Source organism: Panthera uncia, assembly GCF_023721935.1.
Source record: "Panthera uncia isolate 11264 chromosome D3 unlocalized genomic scaffold, Puncia_PCG_1.0 HiC_scaffold_8, whole genome shotgun sequence".
Lineage (NCBI taxonomy): Eukaryota > Metazoa > Chordata > Mammalia > Carnivora > Felidae > Panthera > Panthera uncia.
In genome coordinates, this window is record NW_026057586.1 from 69,827,345 (window position 1) to 69,849,146 (window position 21,802).

Sequence of the window (21,802 nt, forward strand, 5' to 3'; positions counted from 1 at the left end):
GGGTTATGGTGCAGAAGACGAGCCTCTTAGCAGAGCATCCCAGAAATTCATCAGAGCCCTACGCACAGCAGAGGAGGAGGAACTTGGCATCGTTTATTCATTCAGCAAGCAACAGCTCCACGCCCTGCACTGGCCCAGTGCTGGAGACGGTCAGTGGAAACTGTGGACGGGAAACATTAGGAGCTCCTGCATGTACTGCCAACCCTCAGCTGCCTACAATAGGTCCTTCAGGCCAGGAGCCCACCCAGGTCTTGGCCAAGGGCCATGTGTGCTCCCAGAAGAAGACCTCTAGGCTTCCTTTCCTCTCTGCCCCTAAGGTACACTAGCAGCCTCTTATATGGCTGCAGGGTGGTGGTGTCCTGGAGGCCTGGGGTGAGTGGACAATCCCAGGCCTGGCCAGGGCAGCAGGGGTGGGGGGGACATGCACTGCACAAGGGGGCTTCTTACCCTGCTGCCAGAGTCATTGCCTCATGGCCAAGATTGCACTGACCCCAGAATGGGGGATGTTCTGAGAGCCGGATAGTTCGCAGGCCTAATGCCCAGCATCCAGAGCCCAAGTGGGTGGCTGCAGTCTGCGTTACCACTCCATGAAATTTGTTGAGTTGGAATAGATGCAAGATCATTTACTAAGGATGATTCTCCCAGGTCTGGAGGGGCACTCACCACCCAGAGCAAAGAGTCTATGGAAAGATGTGTAAGTTCACAAGCTAATGGCAGTGGAAACCAATGGGCACTGAATCAGCCCAGGCTGGACGGGGCCACAGAGAACATAAGACACATGCCCCGGATCTGGCAAGCAGTCCCTGCAGGGGGAATGGGGGACGGCTCTCTAATGGCCTGAGGAGAGCAGGTGTTTTGAGCTATTGGCTGAATTAAGAGAAGAAAGTCCAGGAACAGGGTAAGTGAGAAGGTAAAATTCAGGGGCAGATATAAGGGGGGTCACTGAGTCCTATGTGCAAGAGATCAGGGTCAGGGTTGGCCACACTAGGACGCCAGCAGCCAGCTGAGGGGAGATGGTGGAGGGCACCGGAGTACACTGGGAGATCAGAGCTGGGGTAAATAACAGAGGGACTTTTGGGCTAGCCAGGGGGAGAACAGCAGGAGAGATGAAGCTGTCTGGGCAAGGCTTGTGGGACAGGTGCAGGTAGGTCTCTAACACTTGTTATCAGCACCCATTAGTAGCTGCTCTTCCCCACCCACTTGCTCTGTGCCTGTGGCTCTCATTTCTCCTCATAGCAGCCACTCTAAGTACTGTTGGCTTCCCCACTTTCCAGTGAAGAAACAGCCTCAGAGAGATCTGGTTAAGGTCAGACAAGTGCCAGAAAAAGGACTTGAACTTGGGTCTGCCTTATCTCACAGACTGTGCCCTATTTTCGAAAAGATGCTCAACATCACTAGTCATTAGCAATGTAAATTAAAACCACAGAAACATAACCAGGTACCTTCTAGAGTAGCTACACCAGAATAACTAGTAATATCAAGGCCCTGGATGTGGAGCAAATGGAGCACTCAAACACTCTGGTGGGAATGCAAAGTGATGCAAAACAGTTGGCCAGTTTCCTACAACATTAAACATACCCCAACAAGCAGCTCAGCGGTGATCCCACCCCTGGGCATTTACCCTGGATCGATGAAGACAGGATCACACAAAAACCTGACACAAATGCACCTAGCAGTTTCATTAGTCATTGCTCCAAACTGGAAGTGCAGCTAGTCTTCAACTGGGAAACGGATAAACACTCTGTGGTGCATCGGCACAACAGAATATTACTCAGCCACAAAAAGGAACCAACCACATGCAACAACACAGATGAATCTCTGGGCAGTATGCCGAGTGAAGAAAGCCAGCTCCAAAAGGCCACATACTGTATGATGCCATCCGCATGGCATTTTGGAAAAGTCAACTGCAGCGTTACAGAACAGATCAGCAGTTGTCAGGGCTGGGCTGGGGGAGGGGATCAGCAGTTGTCAGGGCTGGACTGGGGGAGGGGTTGACCACAAAGGTGATGAGGGAACATAAGGCAAGCTGAGGACAAAGCACAAGCTAGCGAAAACCACCCCCTTCCCCCCACCCCATGAGATATGTGTGATGTTCCTCAGGCACTCCTGGCTGCCCTAAAGCTAAGAGGCGAAAACAAATGGTTAACTGATCGAGATCACAGTCACATAGGACCTGAGTCTCTGTCAGTTTACAAATGTATTAGTAAATTACAAGAAAAGGCAATCTTATCAATAGCCTTATCTCCAGAAACCTATAGACTCAGTTTCCTGGAGCCCCAACATCACCCTCCCCTCCATAGTGTTGTGGGGAACAAAGACAAGAAGGAAATGGTAGGTAAAATTAAATTTCTTTATAACCTGTTGCTCATTGAATTAAGGCATATACAGAGTATAACATTTCTCCAGCATTCCCTACTATCTTTCTCTTTTTTAAGTTTATTTATTTATTTTGAGAGACAGAGAGAGAGAGAGAGAGAGAGAGAGAGACAGAGGAAGAGAACAAGTCGGGGAGGGGCAGAGAGGGAGAGAATCCCAAGCAGGCACTGTCAGCATGCAGAGCCCTGTGTGGGGCAGAGAGCCTGATATGAGGCTGGAACTCTAGCTGGAGCCCAAGGCAGGACTCCAACTCGCAAACCATGAGATCATGACCTCAACTGAAGTCAGCCGCTTGCTTAACTGACTGAGCCACCCAGGTGCCCCAACTGCCTACTGTCTTAATGTTAATGTCTTACTAGAGGGAAAACAACCTTACCGGGACAATAACAAAGCCTCCATTATCTTAGAAGCATATGAAAGTCCTTTTACAGGCCTCCCTTTTGCCTTTACCTCCCCCAACTCCATAGTATGTGATCAGTCACTCCTCACAACCCCAGTGAAGCCCTTTCTGCCCAGGGATCCTGTCCCTGTGCTTCAATAAAAATCACCTTTTTGCACCAAAGATGTCTCAAGAATTCTTTCTTGGCCATCAGCTCCAGACCCCCACCACTCCAAAACCTCTCAAAGGGATAGCAGGAGGGAATTTGGGGGGTGATGGAGCTGCTATGTGTCCTGATTGTGGCAGTGGTTATGGGACTGTATGCGTTTGTCAAAGCTCCCAGGATTGTATGATAAAAAGAAAGAGTCTCACAGGTATAAATTACTAAGTACATGCCCTCACTCTGACTCAGCACTGCCTGCTGGAGAGAAAATTTGCACAGGGGGAGAAAGGCAGGCCTTCTAGGTGAGGAGACAGCTTGAACAAAGACAGAGATTTGGGGCAGGGGAGGGTGAGCCTGGAGTGGAGGCTTTGGATGGGGGGACAGTGGGAGAGGAGGCAGGTGGGGACAGCTGTGGACGTGTCCATTATCTGGCCAATGGCTCTGGCCTTCGGCCCACGTTTCAAGAAGACTGTAGCAAGGGCAGATGCTAGAAGCAGATGGGGTGATGGGTGGGATATGGCAGATCATGGGAAACCCCTCGACCCTTGCCTTGGCTCCCCAGTGCCCTCCCCTCCCCCACTAAGCTGCAGCCCACATGGCACCTCCAGCTAACCTCCCTCAACCACCTCCCCTCCCTGCCAACCCCAGTTCCTTGGTGCCGTCTGTGCGAGATAACATGGTAGAATCATGGAGGATGGTAGGAACCAGCCAATCAGGAATCAGCTGAGTAAACTTGCTACCAAAATTCTGGGACAGATTGTTGAGTAGGGGTGGATTATGGTGAGCCCTTAAAAATGAAGGCAATGACCCCTAGGAGCCTATGTGGGGTCACTAAGAAAGACCTGTTGAATGCCCACATTTCTGTATTTGCACAGGTGGCCATATTTGGCCATGTTTGCCAAGTGGCCAATGAAAGAAGTAGTTTGGCTGGCTACCATACTGACAGCAAGCGGGGACAATGTGTGTGAGTAGTGGAATGCTTAGGCCAGAATCTCTGTTGAGATCTAACCTAATGCGCCCGTGGGACCTGACATCAGCTCAGTCCGAGGCTGAGTCTAAAACCTTAATGAAGGGGCGCCTGCGTGGCTCAGTCAGTTAAGCCTCCGACTTCAGCTTGGGTCACAATCTCACGGTTGGTGAGTCTGAGCCCTGTGTCGGGCTGTGCGCTGACAGTGCAGAGCCTGCTTGCGATTCTCTCTCTCTCCCTCTCTCTCTCTCTGCCCCTCCCCTATTTGTGCACTTGTGCTCTCTCAAAATAAATACATAAACTGAAAATAAAATAAAATAAAATCTTAAGGGAGAGTTTAGATGGAGAACCAGACAATGAAGACATTCTCAGATGCCCTAACACTGGAATGGAAAGTTTATGAGTCAAAATTTCTTTCTAGATGGGGAAAGCTCTAAGGTTGAATTCCTTTTTTAAAAATATTTATTTATTTTGGGCAAAATGCCAGTGGGGGAGGGGCAGAGAGAGGGGGACAGAGGATCTGAAGCGGGCTCTAACGTTGACAGGTTGACAGCAGTCAGCCCTATGTGGGGCCCGAACTCAGGAACCATGAGATATGACCTGAGCCAAAGTTGGAAGCTAAGCCCACTGAGCCACCCAGGTGCCCCTGAGGCTGAATTTCAATTCAGAGTGGTGATTGCTGTATTGCCTTGTCTTCTGTATTAACTGTGTCAACCTTGTCTTCTATTTTCTATATTCTGATGCTCTGACATCTGGGGCCTTGCTGACCCCGGGAGGAACTGTGTCTCCCAGGGATAGCCAGTTCCTAGAGATAGCAAACAACTCACCCAGGATTGCGCTTTTCAAATGCAAACCAACTAATACAGAGCCTACACTCCAACCACCTCCAGTGCTGGCTCTAGCACTTAGGGCCACACTATTTCCTTGCCCTGATCACCCTATTACCTAGGGCAGTCCCTATGCCCCAGAGCCTGCTGACATTATGCAAACTAGCTAATCCTAATGATTTCCCTGCCACACCCATTCCTTCCAGGGAAAACTATAACTAAAACTCCCGCTCTGTTCCTCTCCCCCTCTACCTCATGAGGAACCCTGACGTTTCTTCCATTTGTCGATTTCTCCATGTGGCTCTCTGTGGCTTGGCATCTCCATCTCCTCCTCTTGGGAACTGTGAGTAATAAATTATCTTTTCAACGGCAATTGTTTCCAGATCTGTTGGTCTTACTATACCTCAAGTGTTAGAACAGTAACTCATGACTTGGTATTGGCTCATAGAAAAGAGCCTAGAGTTTTCACTGAGCCTGAGGTCCCAGGAGGATAGAGTGTTTTGGTTGCTTCGCTGTGGCTGTCTGGCCACCGGGACACGGTCCCAGCAGTGACACGGTCCTAAGACGCAGACCCACTGTGACAGATGGGCTGGGAGCAGCTGTTGTAGGATTCCCATCCCTGGGGAGGTTGGAGGGGGTCTGGCCAGGGAAGGCTGTGAATTCACTGTGGACCCAGAGATCAAAGGGGAGCCTGTGGGAGCCACAAGGTTTGCCCAGGATCTCTCCGTCTGCTTCACAAAGGTTTGGTCAGTGAGCAGCACCTCCACAGTGGAGTTGATGTGTTTGGAATGAACTAGGCTGTAAGTGTTATCAAACCTCAAGACATCTGCATTGAGAGACAGACATTCAGACAGGGTGACCCACCCAGGACCTCATCCTCCATGGTGTAAATCCTTGTACCAGGACCCAGACCAGGGAGCCATTGTCATGACTGAGAGCCTGAAGCCGGCTATACATTGTATCTACCGGAGCCAGGGGCCCCCACGTGGCAAAGCCTGGATGCACCTTGAGGCGCCTGCCTCCAGCCCCCCAGCTCCTAGTGGAGCTGTTCACTGCCAATACTGACAGATGCCAGCCTTGAGGCAGGCGAGGCTCCCGTCCTCAGGTACCAGGTGGGCTTTGTAGCGCCGGATGGGGAGCACCTCCACCATCTCCCCCGCCCGCTTCCGCTCACCCGTCTTGGTCTTCAGGAAAACCCCGAAGCCGATGTCTGCCCCATGTGATGCGAACTGCCACCTGCAGGGGACAGGGCCCTATCAATGACCACCCGCTGGGGCTCCGGGCCGCTCCCAGCTGGGCCCAGGTGTGGAATGGCCGCCATCCCTACCTGAGCACACAGCCCGGGAACAGGATTTCGTTCTCCAGCTGCACGAAGGAGCCTCGGGCCACCGTCATCTTGTGCTCATACTGCATCCTCACCTGGTTGCGCAGGTAGTAGCTCTTGGGCACCTCACTCCCATAGTTGATCTGTGGGTGACGGCTGCTGAGTGAGCACTGACCCCAGCCATCAGCCCTCCCTTCTCACCCTCTGGGCACGGAGTACCTTGGTCAGGCACTTGGGGTTGCCATCAGGATCAGTCATGGTCCCCCCAAACTCCATGGGCAGCTGCTCAGGGCTGATGAACTTTGGCAGCTCCTGCTTCCATTGCCTGTGGGAGGAGGAGAGGGGACCTGTGGGGTCTCAGGAAGGCTTGAAAGAGGCAAGAGACGCCAAGCCCAGTGCTTTCCTGTGGCATACTGCTTCCTATCCCTGGCATGCTTCTGGTGCCCTTAGGGGAAGAAGCTAAGAGACTGTAGATCTAGGCTGGGGGTTTACCATATGCACCTGTGTTGACCAGTTCCTGCCCCCAGGCCTGCCCCTCTAGACCCAGCACCCTGCCCTCATCTGTCCAGGTGTTGGCCCCTTGGCCATCTTAGTAGGGACTCAGACTAGCGCCTCATGGAACCCAAAGCCGAGGAGGGGCTATCTCTGACCTGGGCTTCCTTTCCCTTAGAAACTGAACTTCCAATCAGCCTCTCCCCTCAGCATCTACAGCTCCAGCACCCCCAGAACTGGGGACAAGCTTGTGTCAGTTCTCCCACAAGCTGCTCTGAGATAGCCAATGGTGGTCCATAGACAAAGGAATGTTATTGTAGGAACAAAGTAGAAGAAAGCAGAGGTAGGGTCACCTGGGTGGCACAGTCAGTTAAGCATCTGACTCTTGATTTCGGCTCAGGTAATCATCTCATGGTTCATGAGTTCAAGTCCCACACTGGGCACCTCGCTGACAGTTCAGAGCCTGCTTGGGATTCTCTCTCTCTCCCTCCCTCTCTGCCCCTCCCTCATGCTCATGTGGTCTTTCTCTCTCAAAACAAACTTAAAAAAAAAAAGCAGAGGAAAGTATCTAACGTATCCTACAATAGGTATGAACTACTGAAACATAAAAGCAATGGAGAAACCAAAGGAAAAGCCCCATGAATGTAACATAACACAAAGTCAAAAGCCAAAGATAGCAGGAAAACTACAAACTGGGGAACATGCCACAAATATGACAGAAAAGGTCAATGCACTTAATAAGTAAAGAGCACTTATAAATCAATAGCAAAAATACTTTTCTAGAAAATGGGCAAGAGATACCAGGAGGCAATAAATAAACAAAAAATTAAAACATCAATTAGCATAAAGAAAAATTCTTACCACACCAGTGATAAAAGAAACCCAATGCAGTCCCTTAGATTCAGAGCAAGAATGTCATCACACATCATGTAGCCTCTGGGAAACTCTGGTGTATATACATGAGAGGATGAGAGTGAAAAAGGCAAATAACATCTAGATATTATTATGAAAATAGTTTAGACCTTGAGGGCCCCCTGAAAGGGTCTTGGGAGCCCTCAGGGTTCCAGGACCACACTTTGAGAACTACTGGTTCAGACTGTGAATGACTTAAAATACATAAGGAGGAGGGACACCTGGGTAGTTCAGTTGGTTAAGGGTCTGACTCTTGATTTTGGCTCAGGTCATGATCTCATGGTTCATGGGATCGAGCCCCGCACTGGACTCTGCATTGACAGCAACACAGATCTTGCTTGGGATTCTCTCTCTCCCTCTCTCTCTGCCCCTCCCCTACTTGTGCATGCACACACACTCTCTCTCTAAAATTAATAAATAAACTTAAAAAAAAAACCATAAGGTGGATAACCCAAAAGGTCACATCTCCACAGTCACCAACCTGTGACTTTGAGCCATTCCCTTCTCTGTTAGAGTGCAGTTTTCTTACCTCTCAGTTAAGGCAGCCCATGACCCAGTGGCCCCACCTCTTGAGATCCACCTGAGAAAAACACTCACACATTTGTGTAAGGAAAGTGTGTAGGTTTTCCACATTGAAGAGTTCATAATAATGAAACATTGGAAACAACCTGAATGTCCACCCCTAGTGGGCTGGTTATGTAAATGCTGACCCCTCTACCCTGTGAAATACTATACAATCATTAAAAAGGACAAGTTGTATTAAAACATTCTCAGATGGACAAATCTGGAAGCCATGTGTATTATCTAATAAAAAGAGCAAGTTGCAGAATAATTCTTATAATATATTAAATCATGTGTTCTTGGTATTTCTATTTTATTATATTGTTTATATTCTATCTATACTCTTAAAAATTTTTTTAATGTTTTTTTTTTTAAAGAGAGATCGAGTGCGAGTGGGGGAGGGGCAGAGAGAGAGGGAGAACACAGATTAGAGGCAGGCTCCAGGCTCTGAGCTGTCAGCACAGAGCCTGACATGGGACTCAAACTCACGAACCACGAGATCATGACCTGAGCTGAAATCAGACGCTTAACGAACTGAACCACCCAGGTACTCCTATTCTATGTTATATTTTGTATATTTATATGCATATTTCTGTGTGTATGCATGGAAATGTATTGAAAAGAGTCTGCAAGATACACAGAAACTGGTGACAATGGTTATTTTGGGGGGCTCAGGAGGCTTCAATGTTATCAGAAAGGTTTGGATTTTTTATAATGAGAATATTTTCAGATATCCCTGTATAATTAAACTTTATTTTTTTTAAATGTTTTTTTTTAATGTTTATTTATTTTTGACAGAGAGACAGAGCATGAGCGGGGGAGGGGCAGAGAGAGAGGGAGACACAGAATCTGAAGCAGGCTCCAGGCTCTGAGCTGGCAGCACAGAGCCCGACGCAGGGCTCAAACTCACAGACTGCGAGATCATGACCTGAGCCGAAGTCGGACGCTCAACCAACTGAGCCACCCAGGTGCCCCATAAACTTAAAAAAAAATAATAATAACGTGACAATAGAGCACTTCACCATTGCCAGCCATTCTTCAGTCCTCAAATTTATAATTCAAGAGGTTCATGGAGCAGATGGAACCAGTTCTGTCCAACTGAAAGTCGGGCTTCCAGGAAGGGAGCATTTAAATCAATCACATAGAGTCACCCACTGGAACATTCTGCAGCCTTATAACTATACTAGAGAAGAAATCTTTTTTAAGATTAAAAAAAAGTTTTTTTTTAAGAGAGAGAGAGAGAAAGAGGGAGGGAGGGGAGCAGAGAGAGAGAGAATCCCAAACAGGCTCCACGCTGGCAGACGCAGAGCCCGATGCAGGGCTCGATCTCACAAACCCTGAGATCATGACCTGGGCTGAAATCAAGAGTCAGACTCTCAACAGACTGAGCCACCCAGGCGCCCTGGGAAAAAGAAATTTTTTAATGACTTGGAGAGAGGTTCCTGAAATTAGCAGTGAACAAAACAGTATATAATGTAGGAACTCAATTGTGTGAAAAAATAATTATATGTAAATATATAATGGTGATGGTGGGATTACAGGTTATTTCTATAACCCTCATGGTGCTTCTCTTTATCTACACTTTCCAGATTTTCCATGATAAGCGTGCCCTGATATCATAATCAGAAAAACATGGATGTTAGAAACAAATGCAAATCAGGTCTTACTTAGCAGTCCCTATAGGCTGGCAACCCAGTCCTTCGCCCCAGGGCCAAACCCAGCTGCTGCAGTGATCCCCTGGCTCTCTTGGAGCCAGAATTTTTCCTCTGGGCTCACACTCCTGCTTCTGCAGCACTTCTGCTAAGTGCCCCTGGCTGATGAGAACTGAGTGGTTTCACTTGGTCTGCAGAGCCCCAGCATTGATCACTGCATTGACTTCACATGGACCTGGTGGGCAGACAAGAGAGTCTAGTTTCTCATGAACAGACGAGGAAACTGAGACCTCAGTCACCTGTCCTGGGTTCCACCCAGCTAGTAAGAGGCATGGATGGGATTAGACTGGGTCTTTAAGACTCCAGGAGGGATTCTTTTCTGATTTGGTGGCTGTCTGAGGGGCATTGTGGGTGGAGGGAACTGTCCGAGCAAAGGCTTTGTGCTGAGAAAGTGTCATAACTTGTATAAACTAGACTACATTCAGAGGCAAGTGGCCCTCAAAGATTTACAAAAGCTGTTCATCACATATTAAGTATTCCATGCATGCTTGCTCCATTAGGGGATGGGAATTTTTGTGTACTCAGCAATAGTTGGGGTATGTGTGACCATCAAATGGCTTATATTGGCTTCCTCGCAGCAGCCAAAAGTGATTCCAGCCCTATCCTATGGAGAAGGAGTCCAAGAACTCCTGCCACATTCTCAGGGCCATGGACAAGGGGTTTCCTTTGTGTGCATTCAGATTCCTGGGATTCCAATGTATATCTCAAGAGCAAACCTCTTCCCTATCCTTTTCTCCAAACTCTTTCTCTGGGAGGATGTTAAACAATTGGCCTCTAACATCAGACTGACCTGGCTTTGCCACTTGCTGGCTGAGTGACTTTAATCAAGTGGTTTAACCTCTCTGAGCCAGTTACCTCCAATGAAAAATGGGGCTGATAATAGTATCTTCCTCACTGGGTTGTTGTGCAAAAAAAAAACAACAAACAGACAAAACCAAAACCAGAACCAAAACAATACAAAACAACAATATATGACAATAAACAAAAATTATCTTCCTCAGTGCTTGGCACAGAATAAGTCCTCAAAAGATAGCAGTAATTATTATTACTCCTTGCGGTAGTCACCTCCAAAATGGTTCCCAATGATCCACAACTCCTGGTTTTCATGGCCTTGTTCAGTCCCCTCTGACACCAAGCAGGGCTGACCTGTGTAATCAAGAGGATATTGCAGGAATGATGTTGACCCTTCAGATGACTGCAGTGCTGGCTGACATCTCACCTGTAACAATGGAGACCCTGAGCCGGAACAAGTCAGCTCTACCATAATTCCTGACCACAGACACTGGGAGATAAGAAATGTTTATGGTTGTTTTAAATAAATGGCTATGTTTTGGAGTAACTTGTTATAACAGATGTAGATATAGCAATAGATACACAATACACTCCTCTTTTTACCCTTGACCTCATCCCACTCCACCCTCCATCCTCACTTTGAGGCAGAGTAGGAAGGAGTAGTCATCAGGGTGGGCAGGACAGATAGCACATCCTGGATATTATCCCAGAATGAGGGACAGATTGGGAAAGACCAAGGTCAGAGGTGCTCTGTAGTGCCAGCACCCCTCAGGCCTTCAGATCTCACCTGCCCTTAGGAGAGGACCCATTCCTGCTGGAGGAGCCAAGTCTTGGGTCAAGTCAGGCATTAGCTTTCTCCTTCTGTGAAATGGGATAATAACAAGCCAGTTTCCCAAAGCTTCAGAAAGGATTAAATGTGGATTAAATGCAGTTTGGGGTTATGTGCCAGACTCTTCCCTCAGGTCTATAGGGGCAGGGAGGGGCCCTCTTTACACCTGTAATCCCCATCTTCAGAGCAGATTGTGGTGCTACATGGAATCTGAGGCTCAAAGAGGTCATGCAATTTGCACGACCATCATCACACAGCCAGCAAGTAGCAGAGTTGGGAGCCAGATCACACATCTGGCCCAGAGCCCATTGTCCAGGCCTGAGTGAAGGGCAGTTTGACCTAGCCTGGGAGAGGATCTTCCACAGGCAAGCCCAAGAGTTGGTTGCTGACTGTGGGCCAAAGACAAACTTCAATAGTGATGAATCTGGTGGCAAAAGAGCACTGGACAAGAAGTCAGCAGCTCCAGTGTGGCCTTGATTGGGTCACTTCCTCTTTCTCCGGGTCCCAGTTTCCTCAGCTTCTAAAAGAGGGTTCAAAGGACTTTCTCTGGGCCCCCTACCCCAAATGAGCTGTTAACCTTTGTCTTCAAGGACACAAAGGAGTGTTTGGCTCTGGACTAAGCATTAAATTAACCCTGACATGATACTGCTTTTATACCCGTTCCCCAGGTGAGGAAACTGAGGCTTGAACTTGTGACTTGATTTGCTCAGATGAGATCTGGACCCAATTCTTGACCCCAGCTGTCTTGTAACAGGATTTATTCCTGGCCTGGGAGGAATATGCCCTCTTTCTGATGGAACACTTCGAGGGCGGGAGTCGGGACCTCCACTGCCCAGTCACTCCCTCAATGTTCATGAAAGTGTGTGAATTTCACTGGAGCCCACACTTGCCATTAGCAACCACAAGGGAAGGACCCTAAGATCCTATGAGATACTCCTCACAGTCTAGAGACGAAAACTCACACCTGCTCCTGCTTCCTAGTCACAGCTAAAGGTTGTGACCTGCCATGCCAGGCTCCCCTCACAGGGCTAGCAGTCCTTACCTGTGCCATCCAATATGAGCCACTCGATGTGGCTGGTCCAAACTGAAATCTGCTATGAGTATGACATACACAAAATACACATAGGATTCCAAAGACTTGGTACCCACCCCCCAAAAAATCTCAGTAATAATTTTTATATTGATTACATATTGAAATGATAATAATTTGACTGTATCAGGTTAAATAAAATATATTATTGAATTTATGTCACTGGTTTCTTTTTACTTTTTTGAATGTGGCTACTAGAAAATTTGAAATGACACATTTGTCTTGCATTTGTGATTTGTGTTATATTTCTAACGGATAGCACTGGTGTGGCCTCTGGCCACCAAGACTCTCAGAGTTGGGAAGAAACCCAGAGCTATAGAGCTCAGAGTGACTTCAGGGGCCTTGGGTGCTGCCTTTTCTGGGACAGAAGAAGAAACTGAGGACAGTGTAGGCCAGAAGAAGAAACCAACTTACCTGGCCTAAAGTCTTCTCCCGTAACACAAGGTGGCCAGGCTGGCGTCTGAGTTTCTGCTCTGGGGTCCAGGTCCTGCCCTGTGACCTCCTCCAGACCTCCTGTCTTTTACCCAGTGGCAGCCTGCCATGCCTACCCCTCCCCAGAGAGACAGCCCCTTCCTGCCGGGCTTCTATTCTCTACATCAAGGTGACTTGTAGGGCCCATTCCTTGCTAGATGCCTGAGGCACTGGCCCCTAGACTTGCTGCCCTGGGTTCAAAAAGTCATTTGTAAAATGAGGACAGTGATGCTTTCCCCACGGTATTGATGTGGGTGTGTTGGAAGGACACCATCTGTTGTCACCCACATACATAGGGGCTGCTGTCCATCCTGCCTCAGTTCCCCACTCTCTACTCCTATGGTCCCATCAGATGCCTCCTTGAGCTGGGTTGGCCTCTGCTCACCCCCAACAAAGGCCTGGAACCCATTGTCATTGTGTCCCAAATTGTCCCAGGCTCCATCTACCACCTGATGTATCAGGTGCAACTGTCCATGATTCAAACAGCTGTTAGGTCACGTGGCTTCAGGGTGAGGAGAGACGCCCCAGGTCCAGACCCAGCAGGTGAATGTACAGCCTGACCTTTGGGTGAGCGGTGATGGGTGATGGGGGACTCCTGGCTATAGTCTGCCTCCATACCCTCTGGACAAGCAGAAAGCCAGAGCCCAAGACAAGGACACATGAGACTGTTACTGGCAAGACCCCCTGACTCCCTAAACTCAGGAAATTCCTGGAAGCTTCTGCCTAACTGTCAATTTCATCTTTTGGAAACTAACTGACAAATTTCTGGAACAGGAAAAGACACATCTGAGGACCATGCCTATGCAGGTGATTAAATGCCCAACAGATAGCTTCATTATAATGTTAAAATCTCTTTCTGAATATTCACCCCAAACCCTAATAAAAAGAGCCTATTTACTCCTGTTCAGGGAGTCACTGCTTTGGGAATTATTCCCTGTGATCTTCTTATTAAAGATAACTTTGAGAAGCAAGGCCACCTGGTGTAGTCTCTTCCTATAGCTCACCAAGGAGAGGACCTACTTCGGTCAGGTAACAAGATCATGCTGTGTGCAGGGGGTCTTGCACACAGTAGGTACTTGTCTTAGTCTTGTTCACCCAGAGGCAGACCCTGAGACAAGGGTTCCAGTGTAGGGAGTTTATTCCAGAGGTGATCCTGGAAAACCCAAGTAGGGCAGTGGGGGTAGTGAGACCAAACATGGGAGGCAGGTATACAGGGAGGGTAACCAAGGATATAAAGCAGAGCTCAGTCCCAGCAGGGACTAACGTGAGTGAGGGGCAGAGAGAGAGGGAGAGAGAGTGAGGAGCTTGGAGCGGAGCTCTCCTGAAGTGGGGCTTGAACTCACAAAATCATGAGATCATGACCTGTGCCAAAGTCAGACACTTAACCGACTGAGCCACCCAGGCACTCCCTGCCCTCCCTTTTCTGCTTCTTCTCTTCTACCTTCCCTCCTTTCCTTCTTTCCTCTCTTCCTTCCTTCCTTCTTTCCTTTATCGCTATGTTCTTTCTTTCTTTCTTTCTTTCTTTCTTTCTTTCTTTCCTCTTTCAATATTTATTGAAAACCAACTGTGTGCCAGGCAATGGACTGGGCACTAGAGGCTGATTGTGTTAAGACAAACAAAGATCCTGTCCTGGAGGAGCATACCATCGGGGCCTCGCAGACAAACGTATCCATAGTTGTGGCCCTGAGTGAGCAGGACTGAGATGGGGGAGCCCAGAAGCCCCAGGCTAGCTTGAGGGCTAGGCTGTCAGAGAATGTCCAGAGGAGGCAGCAGAGCTTGCTTTGAAAACACTCAGCAGTGTTAGACCTGCAGTGGGAAAGGGGCCTTATAGTAGAGGGAACAGCACGTGCAAAGCCGCAGATGCTTGCAGTTGCATGGCTTCTCCCCGAGGGAAAGGGGGACCATGGAGGGCTCGGAGCAGAGGATGGCCTCTGGTTGCAGGTGAAGGGTGGATCACAGGAGCAAGCCTGGGGGAGGGAGCCGGGGAGGGAGTCCAGGTAAGGGGCAGAGGCTTGACCCAGAGCAGGGCCCTGGGCACAGAGAACGTGTTTGTGTCCTGAGGCTGCTGTAACAAAGTACACAAACTGGATGGCTTAAAACAACAGAAATTTATTCTTGCACAGTTCTGCAGGCTGGAAGTCCAAAATCAAAGTGTCAGCAGGGCCTTGTTCCCTCTGAGACTCTGGGTAGAATCCTTCATTGCCTCTTCTTAGCTTCTGGAGGTCACCATCAGCCTTTGGCTTATAACTGCATCATGCCAATCTCTGCCTGTCTTCACGTGGCACTGTCCCTGTGTGTCTGTATCTTCACATGACATTGCCACTTCTTTTAAGAACACCAGCTATGGCCATATTGGATTAGCCCCCACCCTAATGACTTCATCTTAACTTGATTACATGTACAAAGACCTTATTTCCAAATAAGATCAGTCATAGGGAACTGGGGGTTAGGACTTCAACATATCTTTTTAGGGGATACAATTCATCCCATAACAGAGAGGAACAGGGAGTTCCACTGAATTTCTCCCAGGGAACAGCATGACCCTCACCCTGGCTTTCGCTTTTAGGCCCAGCTCTAACTGTGGGTGCCCCCAGCCCCCGCTGCTGGGAATGTCTTGACAGGCTGAGACCAAATTTGGCACCATGGCGCTCTCTGCTGCCAGGTGTGGCTAGAGCAGGTTGGTTCCTGAGAGCTACGAGCTGCTGAGCCCCTCGGAGACCTCATACATTTTCAACCATGGAAAAAACCTCGGTCCTGAGGCTGAGATGGCCGGCTGGAATGGCACTGAAGGTCTGGAGCCTGCAAACACCAGCCTTGGTGTCTGACAGACCTGGGTTTGCATCCTGCCTCTATGGCTGCCTGGCTGAGTGACCGTAGGGCTTGTTACTCAGCTTCTCTGAGTCTTGGCTGCCTCCTCAGGAGAGCAAAGGGAATTGTCCATGTTCCTGTATGGTGCAGAGTGCTTGTTCAGTACCAGGCAACTACATATTGTTAAATATTAATTATGTTAATAAATGAGTTAATAACTATAATGTTCGTAAAACAAATCAGGCAGATAGTAAATGCTAATGGGACAATTTATATTCTTGGCATCTATTATTTGCCAGATTTATTCTCCTTGGATCCCTAAGGGCTTAGAAGTGCCAGTATTAATAATAAATAATTTGATGACATATAATATTATTATTGGCAGTTTTAGGCCCCTAAAGGTCCAATGAAATAAAATTATGGGGTTCCACAAACCCAAGATACTATCATATTGCACTAAGTCACATCTCTTTTTGATTACTAAAAAGGGAGGGGGATTATCTCATGAATCTGGAGTCAATAATAACTCTTTCTTTCTTTCTTTCTTTCTTTCTTCTTTCTTTCTTTCTTCTGCTTAGTTTTCTCCGTATGATTTAAAGCCTTCAAAGATGTGCTTATTGCTTGCTGCAAAGAAACTTTAAGAAGGTATAGACAGTAGCTCCTGGGGGCTGGTGGGGTCAAAACTGTTCCAGGCTGAGCAGCCATCCTGGTTGCCCAGGACTGAGGAGTTTCCTGGGATGTGAGACCTTTTGGTGCAAAAACTGGGACAGTCCCAGGAAATTGAGACAGCTGGTCACCCTAACTTCTTCCCAGCCTGTTTGGGCCAGAAACTTGCTCCCAGGAGAAACAGTGACTCAAACTCAGGGAGGGGTTAAGATAAGAGCTGACTAATCTGGCTTTGAAATGTGGTACTGGCACTAATTAGATGTGTGGCCTTGGGTAGGTCACTTAACCTCTCTGAGCTTTGGTTTATAAAGCTGGGATGCTGTAGATATTCAGGTAAGGTGTGCAAGCATGTGGTTTGGAGCCTGGTACAGACAGGTCTCCAATAAAGTCACTTGGCTGTGGTTTCTGCCTTTCGTGTCTGGCTGCTGGCTCTTAGTTAGAGATCTAAGAGTCCCGTGCCCCAGAAAGGGCTGTTGTCCCTCTGGGGAGGCCGAGGGAGACAGATGGTTAGAACTGATGCATCCCCGCCTTGGTTGGTCATACTCAATGTGACTTGATTGCTTGGCCTCTATCTTTGTCTCTGGACCTGAGCTCCAGGAGGGCAGGGATCAACTTGCTGACTGTTGTATGCTCAGGGCCAGCTCAGGGCTTGGGGGCACAGCAGCTATCTGATAAATGCCAATTTTTTTTGGATTAATTAAACTGAACCCCAGGGTGGAAGGGGGAAACCCAGAGCCTGGGCAGGGTGGAGTACAAGCAGATGGTGAGGCTGGAGTGGTCAGTGGAGAGATGGGGTAAACAGGCACAGGGTGCACAGGCATTGAGGCAAGGCATCTGGGGTCCCAGGGAGAAGAAGGTTTAGTTTTGGGTCTAATGTGTACCTGCAAGATCTCGGGAAAGTCCCTTTTGCTGTCACTCAGAATGTCAATTCCCACATCTGTAACATGGGATGGTAACTGTGCCTACTGCAAAGGGTGATTGTGAGGATTAATGAGATTACACAAGGAACTCAGCCTGGGCCCGGGGCTTGCTGCTCAGTGCTACACCAAGTACTCCCTGTCACACACCACACACACACACACACACACACACACCCCACTTGGACTGTCTCAAATCTGGCTGCACACACCATCCTTCCTGGCCTCTGTTCCAGTCCTACCACTTACTTGCTGTGTGATCTTGGCCAAATGACTTTCTCTGAGCTCCCTTCCTCATCTCTGGCATGAGAAAATAACAGTTCCCACGTTGCTAAGTTTTGACGAAGATGAACTGAGATAACCAACCCACTTAGCCCAACGCTGGGCACATAACCAATGTTCAACTGGAGTAAGTGACTGGAATAGCCCCAGGATGATCACACACACACACGCTCTTCCAGGTCTTATGGGAATCCTTCAACCACTCAGGGCTTCAGCATGTAACAGGTGCACATCAAACCCCGTCACGTCACTGGGCTCTGTCCCACAGACACTCTCAGGTACCCGCCATGCTCTCTTGCGGGTCCCCCCATCCTCAGTCACCTCCCACCCAGGGCCCCATCAGTCAGCACCACTGAGGCTGATTAACAAAAAACACAACATCAAATTCTTTTACTTCTCAAGTCTCCCCTTTAAGAGGAGGCAGGAAACAGAACATTCGTTTTTGGAGGGGAGGAGATTTAACTTTTAAAAAAGCTATAACTAGTCAAATACTGATCTCAGGCCCTGTGTGCCTGGGCCCAGTCCTGGCTGGCTGCGGCCCTGCAGCAGCCCCACCTTACCCCCAGAGCCGGGGTGGCACCAGGAGGGCACAGGGGAGGCCAGCAGGCCCCTGCCCGGCCCCTCCTCAGCGATGCAGCGGGCAGAGGGGGCTGCCGGTGGGCCAGATGTCACCACTTGAGAAAGTCCCGGATGAGCTTCCAGAGCTTAGTGACCCACAGGTTGACACCGAGGTCCATCAGGTACTGGATCTCAGGCGTGAGCATGCGACGGCAAAGCTCCGCGTGCCGCTGCCCGATGCTCTTCTTGAGGTTGTAGCCCAGGATGGACTTGGCGCCCAGCGGCTGCCAGGGTTGCATGGCCGAGTCCTGGATGGCGGCGGCATCCACGGCTCGGCCCCCGTCGATACAGATGTGCCGCATGCGCTCGTTGGCGCGCCGCAGGGCGGCCACCTCGCGGGCCATGCGCTCCCTCCCGAATGCCTCCACCTTGCGCCAGAAGCTGGCGTTGAAGTGGCGGTAGAGGCGGGCGTCCAGCACATTCCAGGCCGTGGCGCGCTGGTACAGCTCCCCGGAGAGGTGCGGCACGGCTGAGGCACGGCGGGCATTGAGCTTGAAGTAGAGCACGTCCTCCAGCTCCCAGCACAGCAGGTCCTTGAGCAGCACCAGGGACTCGTCGAAGTACTCCTGCAGGAGCACCAGGTGGAAGCGGCGCTCCACCTCCAGGATGTGCTCCTGCACCTGTGGGTTGCCCGGGTCCAGGCCACTGTCGTAGCCCAGGTCGAAGAAGAGCAGGTTGCGGAGGTAGTGGGCGTTGTAGCCGTTGGGGTCATAGTAGCGGTCTGGGTCCTGCAGGAACTCGGCCAGCTTGTCGTGGCCCGAGAGCTTCCACGTGAAGGGCACCACTGAGCCGAAGTAGTGGAAGGAGGACTCGAAGAGGCGGGCTGGGTCGCGGAGCACGGTGATGAAGGTGGCGTTGGGGGGCACCAGGCCCCGGACCTCGTCGTAGTGGAAGCGCATGTGGTTGCAGATGATGTTGAAGCAGGCCCCGGGCCGGTAGTCCTGCACCAGGCTGCGGGCGAAGAAAGCCGGGTAGTCGAAGTCGTTGCGGCCGTTGGGGAAGGCGAACTTGAGTCCGTGCTTCTGGCCAAAGCGGAACAGGATGTTGAGCAGCGTGCTGCTGGCCGTCTTGTGCGTCTTCATGAACACGATGTCGCGCCGAGGCTGGCACCCTCCTGCAGAGCCGTTGGCGAGGGTGGGCACCTCTGGCTCACCCGGGACCGGGGAGCAGGGTGCTGCGCCCTCTGGGGTCCTGCTGTGGATGAAATGGTGGGGAGAGCCTCAGGGTCTGCTGGGGCCCTCAGGACTCAGCACCCCCTGCCCACTGGTATCTAAAGATCAGGGTTGTTGAGGATGGTGATAGCAGGAGAGGCAGGCCAGGGGACCAGACAGGCCTGTGTCCAGGCTGTGATGCGTGGGCAGGTGGTGTGGTCTCTTGGGCCTCACTTTCCTTATCTATGAAATGGGGAAAATAACAGGCTCCATTTGCAGTGTTGGTGTGAGGTCAAGCTTGCTGGTTCTTGTCTCATCCATGGCCACCACATCCTACGTTTATCATGAACTAGGATTAGGTTGAACCACATATTTTGTAGGTCAGTTTTTGACCGGAAAGTCAATAATTGGTAATTTCCTCTAGTTCAACTTAATACCACCAACTAAGAGCACAAGCCATGCCAGGCCTGGGCTGAGCAGCCCCACGAGGAGGTGGGAGAGCCTCATGGCTAGGAGCCAGGCTTGGAGGCAGACAGACCGCAGTCTGAATCTCGGCCCTGTGCCAGTGAGTTCTCTTGGACAAGTCACCCCCGCCTCCCAGCCCCATTGCAACTTCAGATGATAATCCCAGCCCTGTACACAGACAGTGTTATTTTCTTCACATGATCCACGAGGCAGGCTCTATTATGCCCACTTCACAGATGAGGACACTGAGGCCCAGGATTACACAGCAAGCTCTGCCCTCAGTACAACTTCTGCCCAGCACAGCATGGTGCAGGGTACAGGGTGCCCCCTCACCCCAACCCTCCCGCCCCTTGGCCCTCCAGGAGGGCCACTCACGTGGAGGCCAGGCCAGCATGCAGCGGGGGGACAGCATAGGAGTACAGCAGCAGCAGGAAGCTAGTGAAGAGTGCTCCTAGCACCAGCCCCTTGGCCATGGACACCCAGCGCTTCTTCTGCGGCAGCGGCATCTCAGACAACTGAGGGAGCAGAGAACAGGGCAAGCATTAGGAGGCCGGCCCCAGGGAGCCTCCACTGCTACCCCAGGCCTGGCTGGGTTGAGGGGCAACCTTTGACATTGGGACTGGCCTCTGCCAGCTCTGTGGCCCCCAGCAAGGTCTATACAGAGACAGAGTGACAAACACATGGAGAGGGAGAAACAGGGTTGCAGACAGACAGTGGGCAAAGCCAACGCAGACAGAGACCCGGCAATGGGACAGGGAGAAGGGAGAAGGTTCTACTGTCTGGTTTGGTTTTAAAAATTTTTTTAGGGGTGCCTGGGTGGCTCAGTCGGTCCAGCGTCCAACTTCAGCTCAGGTCACGATCTCGTGGTCCGTGAGTTCGAGCCCTGCGTCGGGCTCTGTGCAGACAGCTCAGAGCCTGGAGCCTGCTTCCGATTCTGTGTCTCCCTCTCTCTCTGCCCCTCCCCTGTTCATGCTCTGTCTCTCTCTGTCTCAAAAATAAACGTTAAAAAAAAATTTTTAATAAAAAAAAATTTTTTTAATTGATGGGTGCCTGGGTGGCTCAGTTGGTTAAGCGGCAGACTTCAGCTCAAGTCATGTTCTCCCAGTTTGTGGGTTCGAGCCCCACATCGGGCTCTGTGCTGACAGCTCAGAGCCTGGAGCCTGCTTCGGATTCTGTGTCTCCCTCTCTCTCTCTGCCCCTCCCCCACTCCTGCTCTGTCTCTCTCTCTCAAAATTAAATAAACATTACAAATTTTTAATAAAATAAATATTTTAATTGATTAATTAATTTTCATTTTTTGGGGGGAGAGAGAGGGTGAGAGTAAGCAAGGGGCCGAGAGAGAGAATCCCACACAGGCTCCACATTGTCAGTGAGGAGCCTGAAGCAGGGCTCGAGCTCACCTGATGCGGGACTTGAACTCGTGAACTGCAAGATCATGACCTGAGCTGAAGTCGGATGCTTAACTGACTGAGCCACCAAGGTGCCCCTTGGTTTTAATTTTTAAGCTGAAGGGTACGGTGGATACCTGGGTGTTCACCAGTGTATTTCTTGTACATTTTTGTGCTTCATAATGAAATCATTTTCTAAGATGGAGAAGAAGACCCTCTCCCAATGCCCTGTCCCCCCAGGCCTGGGGCCAGGGACCTCCCAGGGCCTGGATGTCTCACCTTTCAAAGGACCTAACCAGTCCCACCTGTTCCCCGTGCCACCCTTCCCAGCTGCCTGGTGAAGGGTTGAGGCTCTTCCACTCCTTTCGCTGGCCCCTATGTCCCTGCGTCTGTAGGGCAGGCAGATGGAGAAACTGAGGCTCAGAGCGAGGAAGGAGAGGGTTCAAGTCACACAGCACAGCCTCTGCCCACATGCCTACCTCTTCTCTAATTTCCAGCAGGCAGGTTTGCCCAGGTAATCCTGAATTTCAGATAAACAATGAATAAAATTTAATTTTAATATTATACAGGACATAATAAAAATTATTCAATGTCTATCTGAAAATTAAATTT

General features: G+C 49.9%; 2 protein-coding genes across 2 annotated transcripts; both read right to left on the reverse strand.

Moving 5' to 3' along the window:
• Positions 1-1,924: 1,924 nt before the first annotated feature.
• On the reverse strand, positions 1,925-13,511 carry LOC125914343 (putative SEC14-like protein 6). The gene is made up of 6 exons (XM_049619577.1): positions 13,457-13,511; positions 6,256-6,383; positions 6,040-6,179; positions 5,779-5,948; positions 5,243-5,538; positions 1,925-2,026 (listed from the first exon to the last, which is right to left on the reverse strand). Exons 1-6 carry the CDS (start codon positions 13,509-13,511, stop codon positions 1,925-1,927), a joined length of 891 nt encoding a protein of 296 aa, XP_049475534.1.
• A 4,432-nt stretch (positions 13,512-17,943) lies between these two features.
• On the reverse strand, positions 17,944-21,640 carry GAL3ST1 (galactose-3-O-sulfotransferase 1). Its single transcript, XM_049618997.1, has 3 exons — positions 21,496-21,640; positions 20,178-20,317; positions 17,944-19,380 (listed from the first exon to the last, which is right to left on the reverse strand). The coding sequence occupies exons 2-3, from the start codon at positions 20,306-20,308 to the stop codon at positions 18,237-18,239; spliced, it is 1,275 nt and encodes a 424-aa protein (XP_049474954.1). The 5' UTR covers positions 20,309-20,317; positions 21,496-21,640; the 3' UTR covers positions 17,944-18,236.
• Between the last annotated feature and the right edge of the window lie 162 nt (positions 21,641-21,802).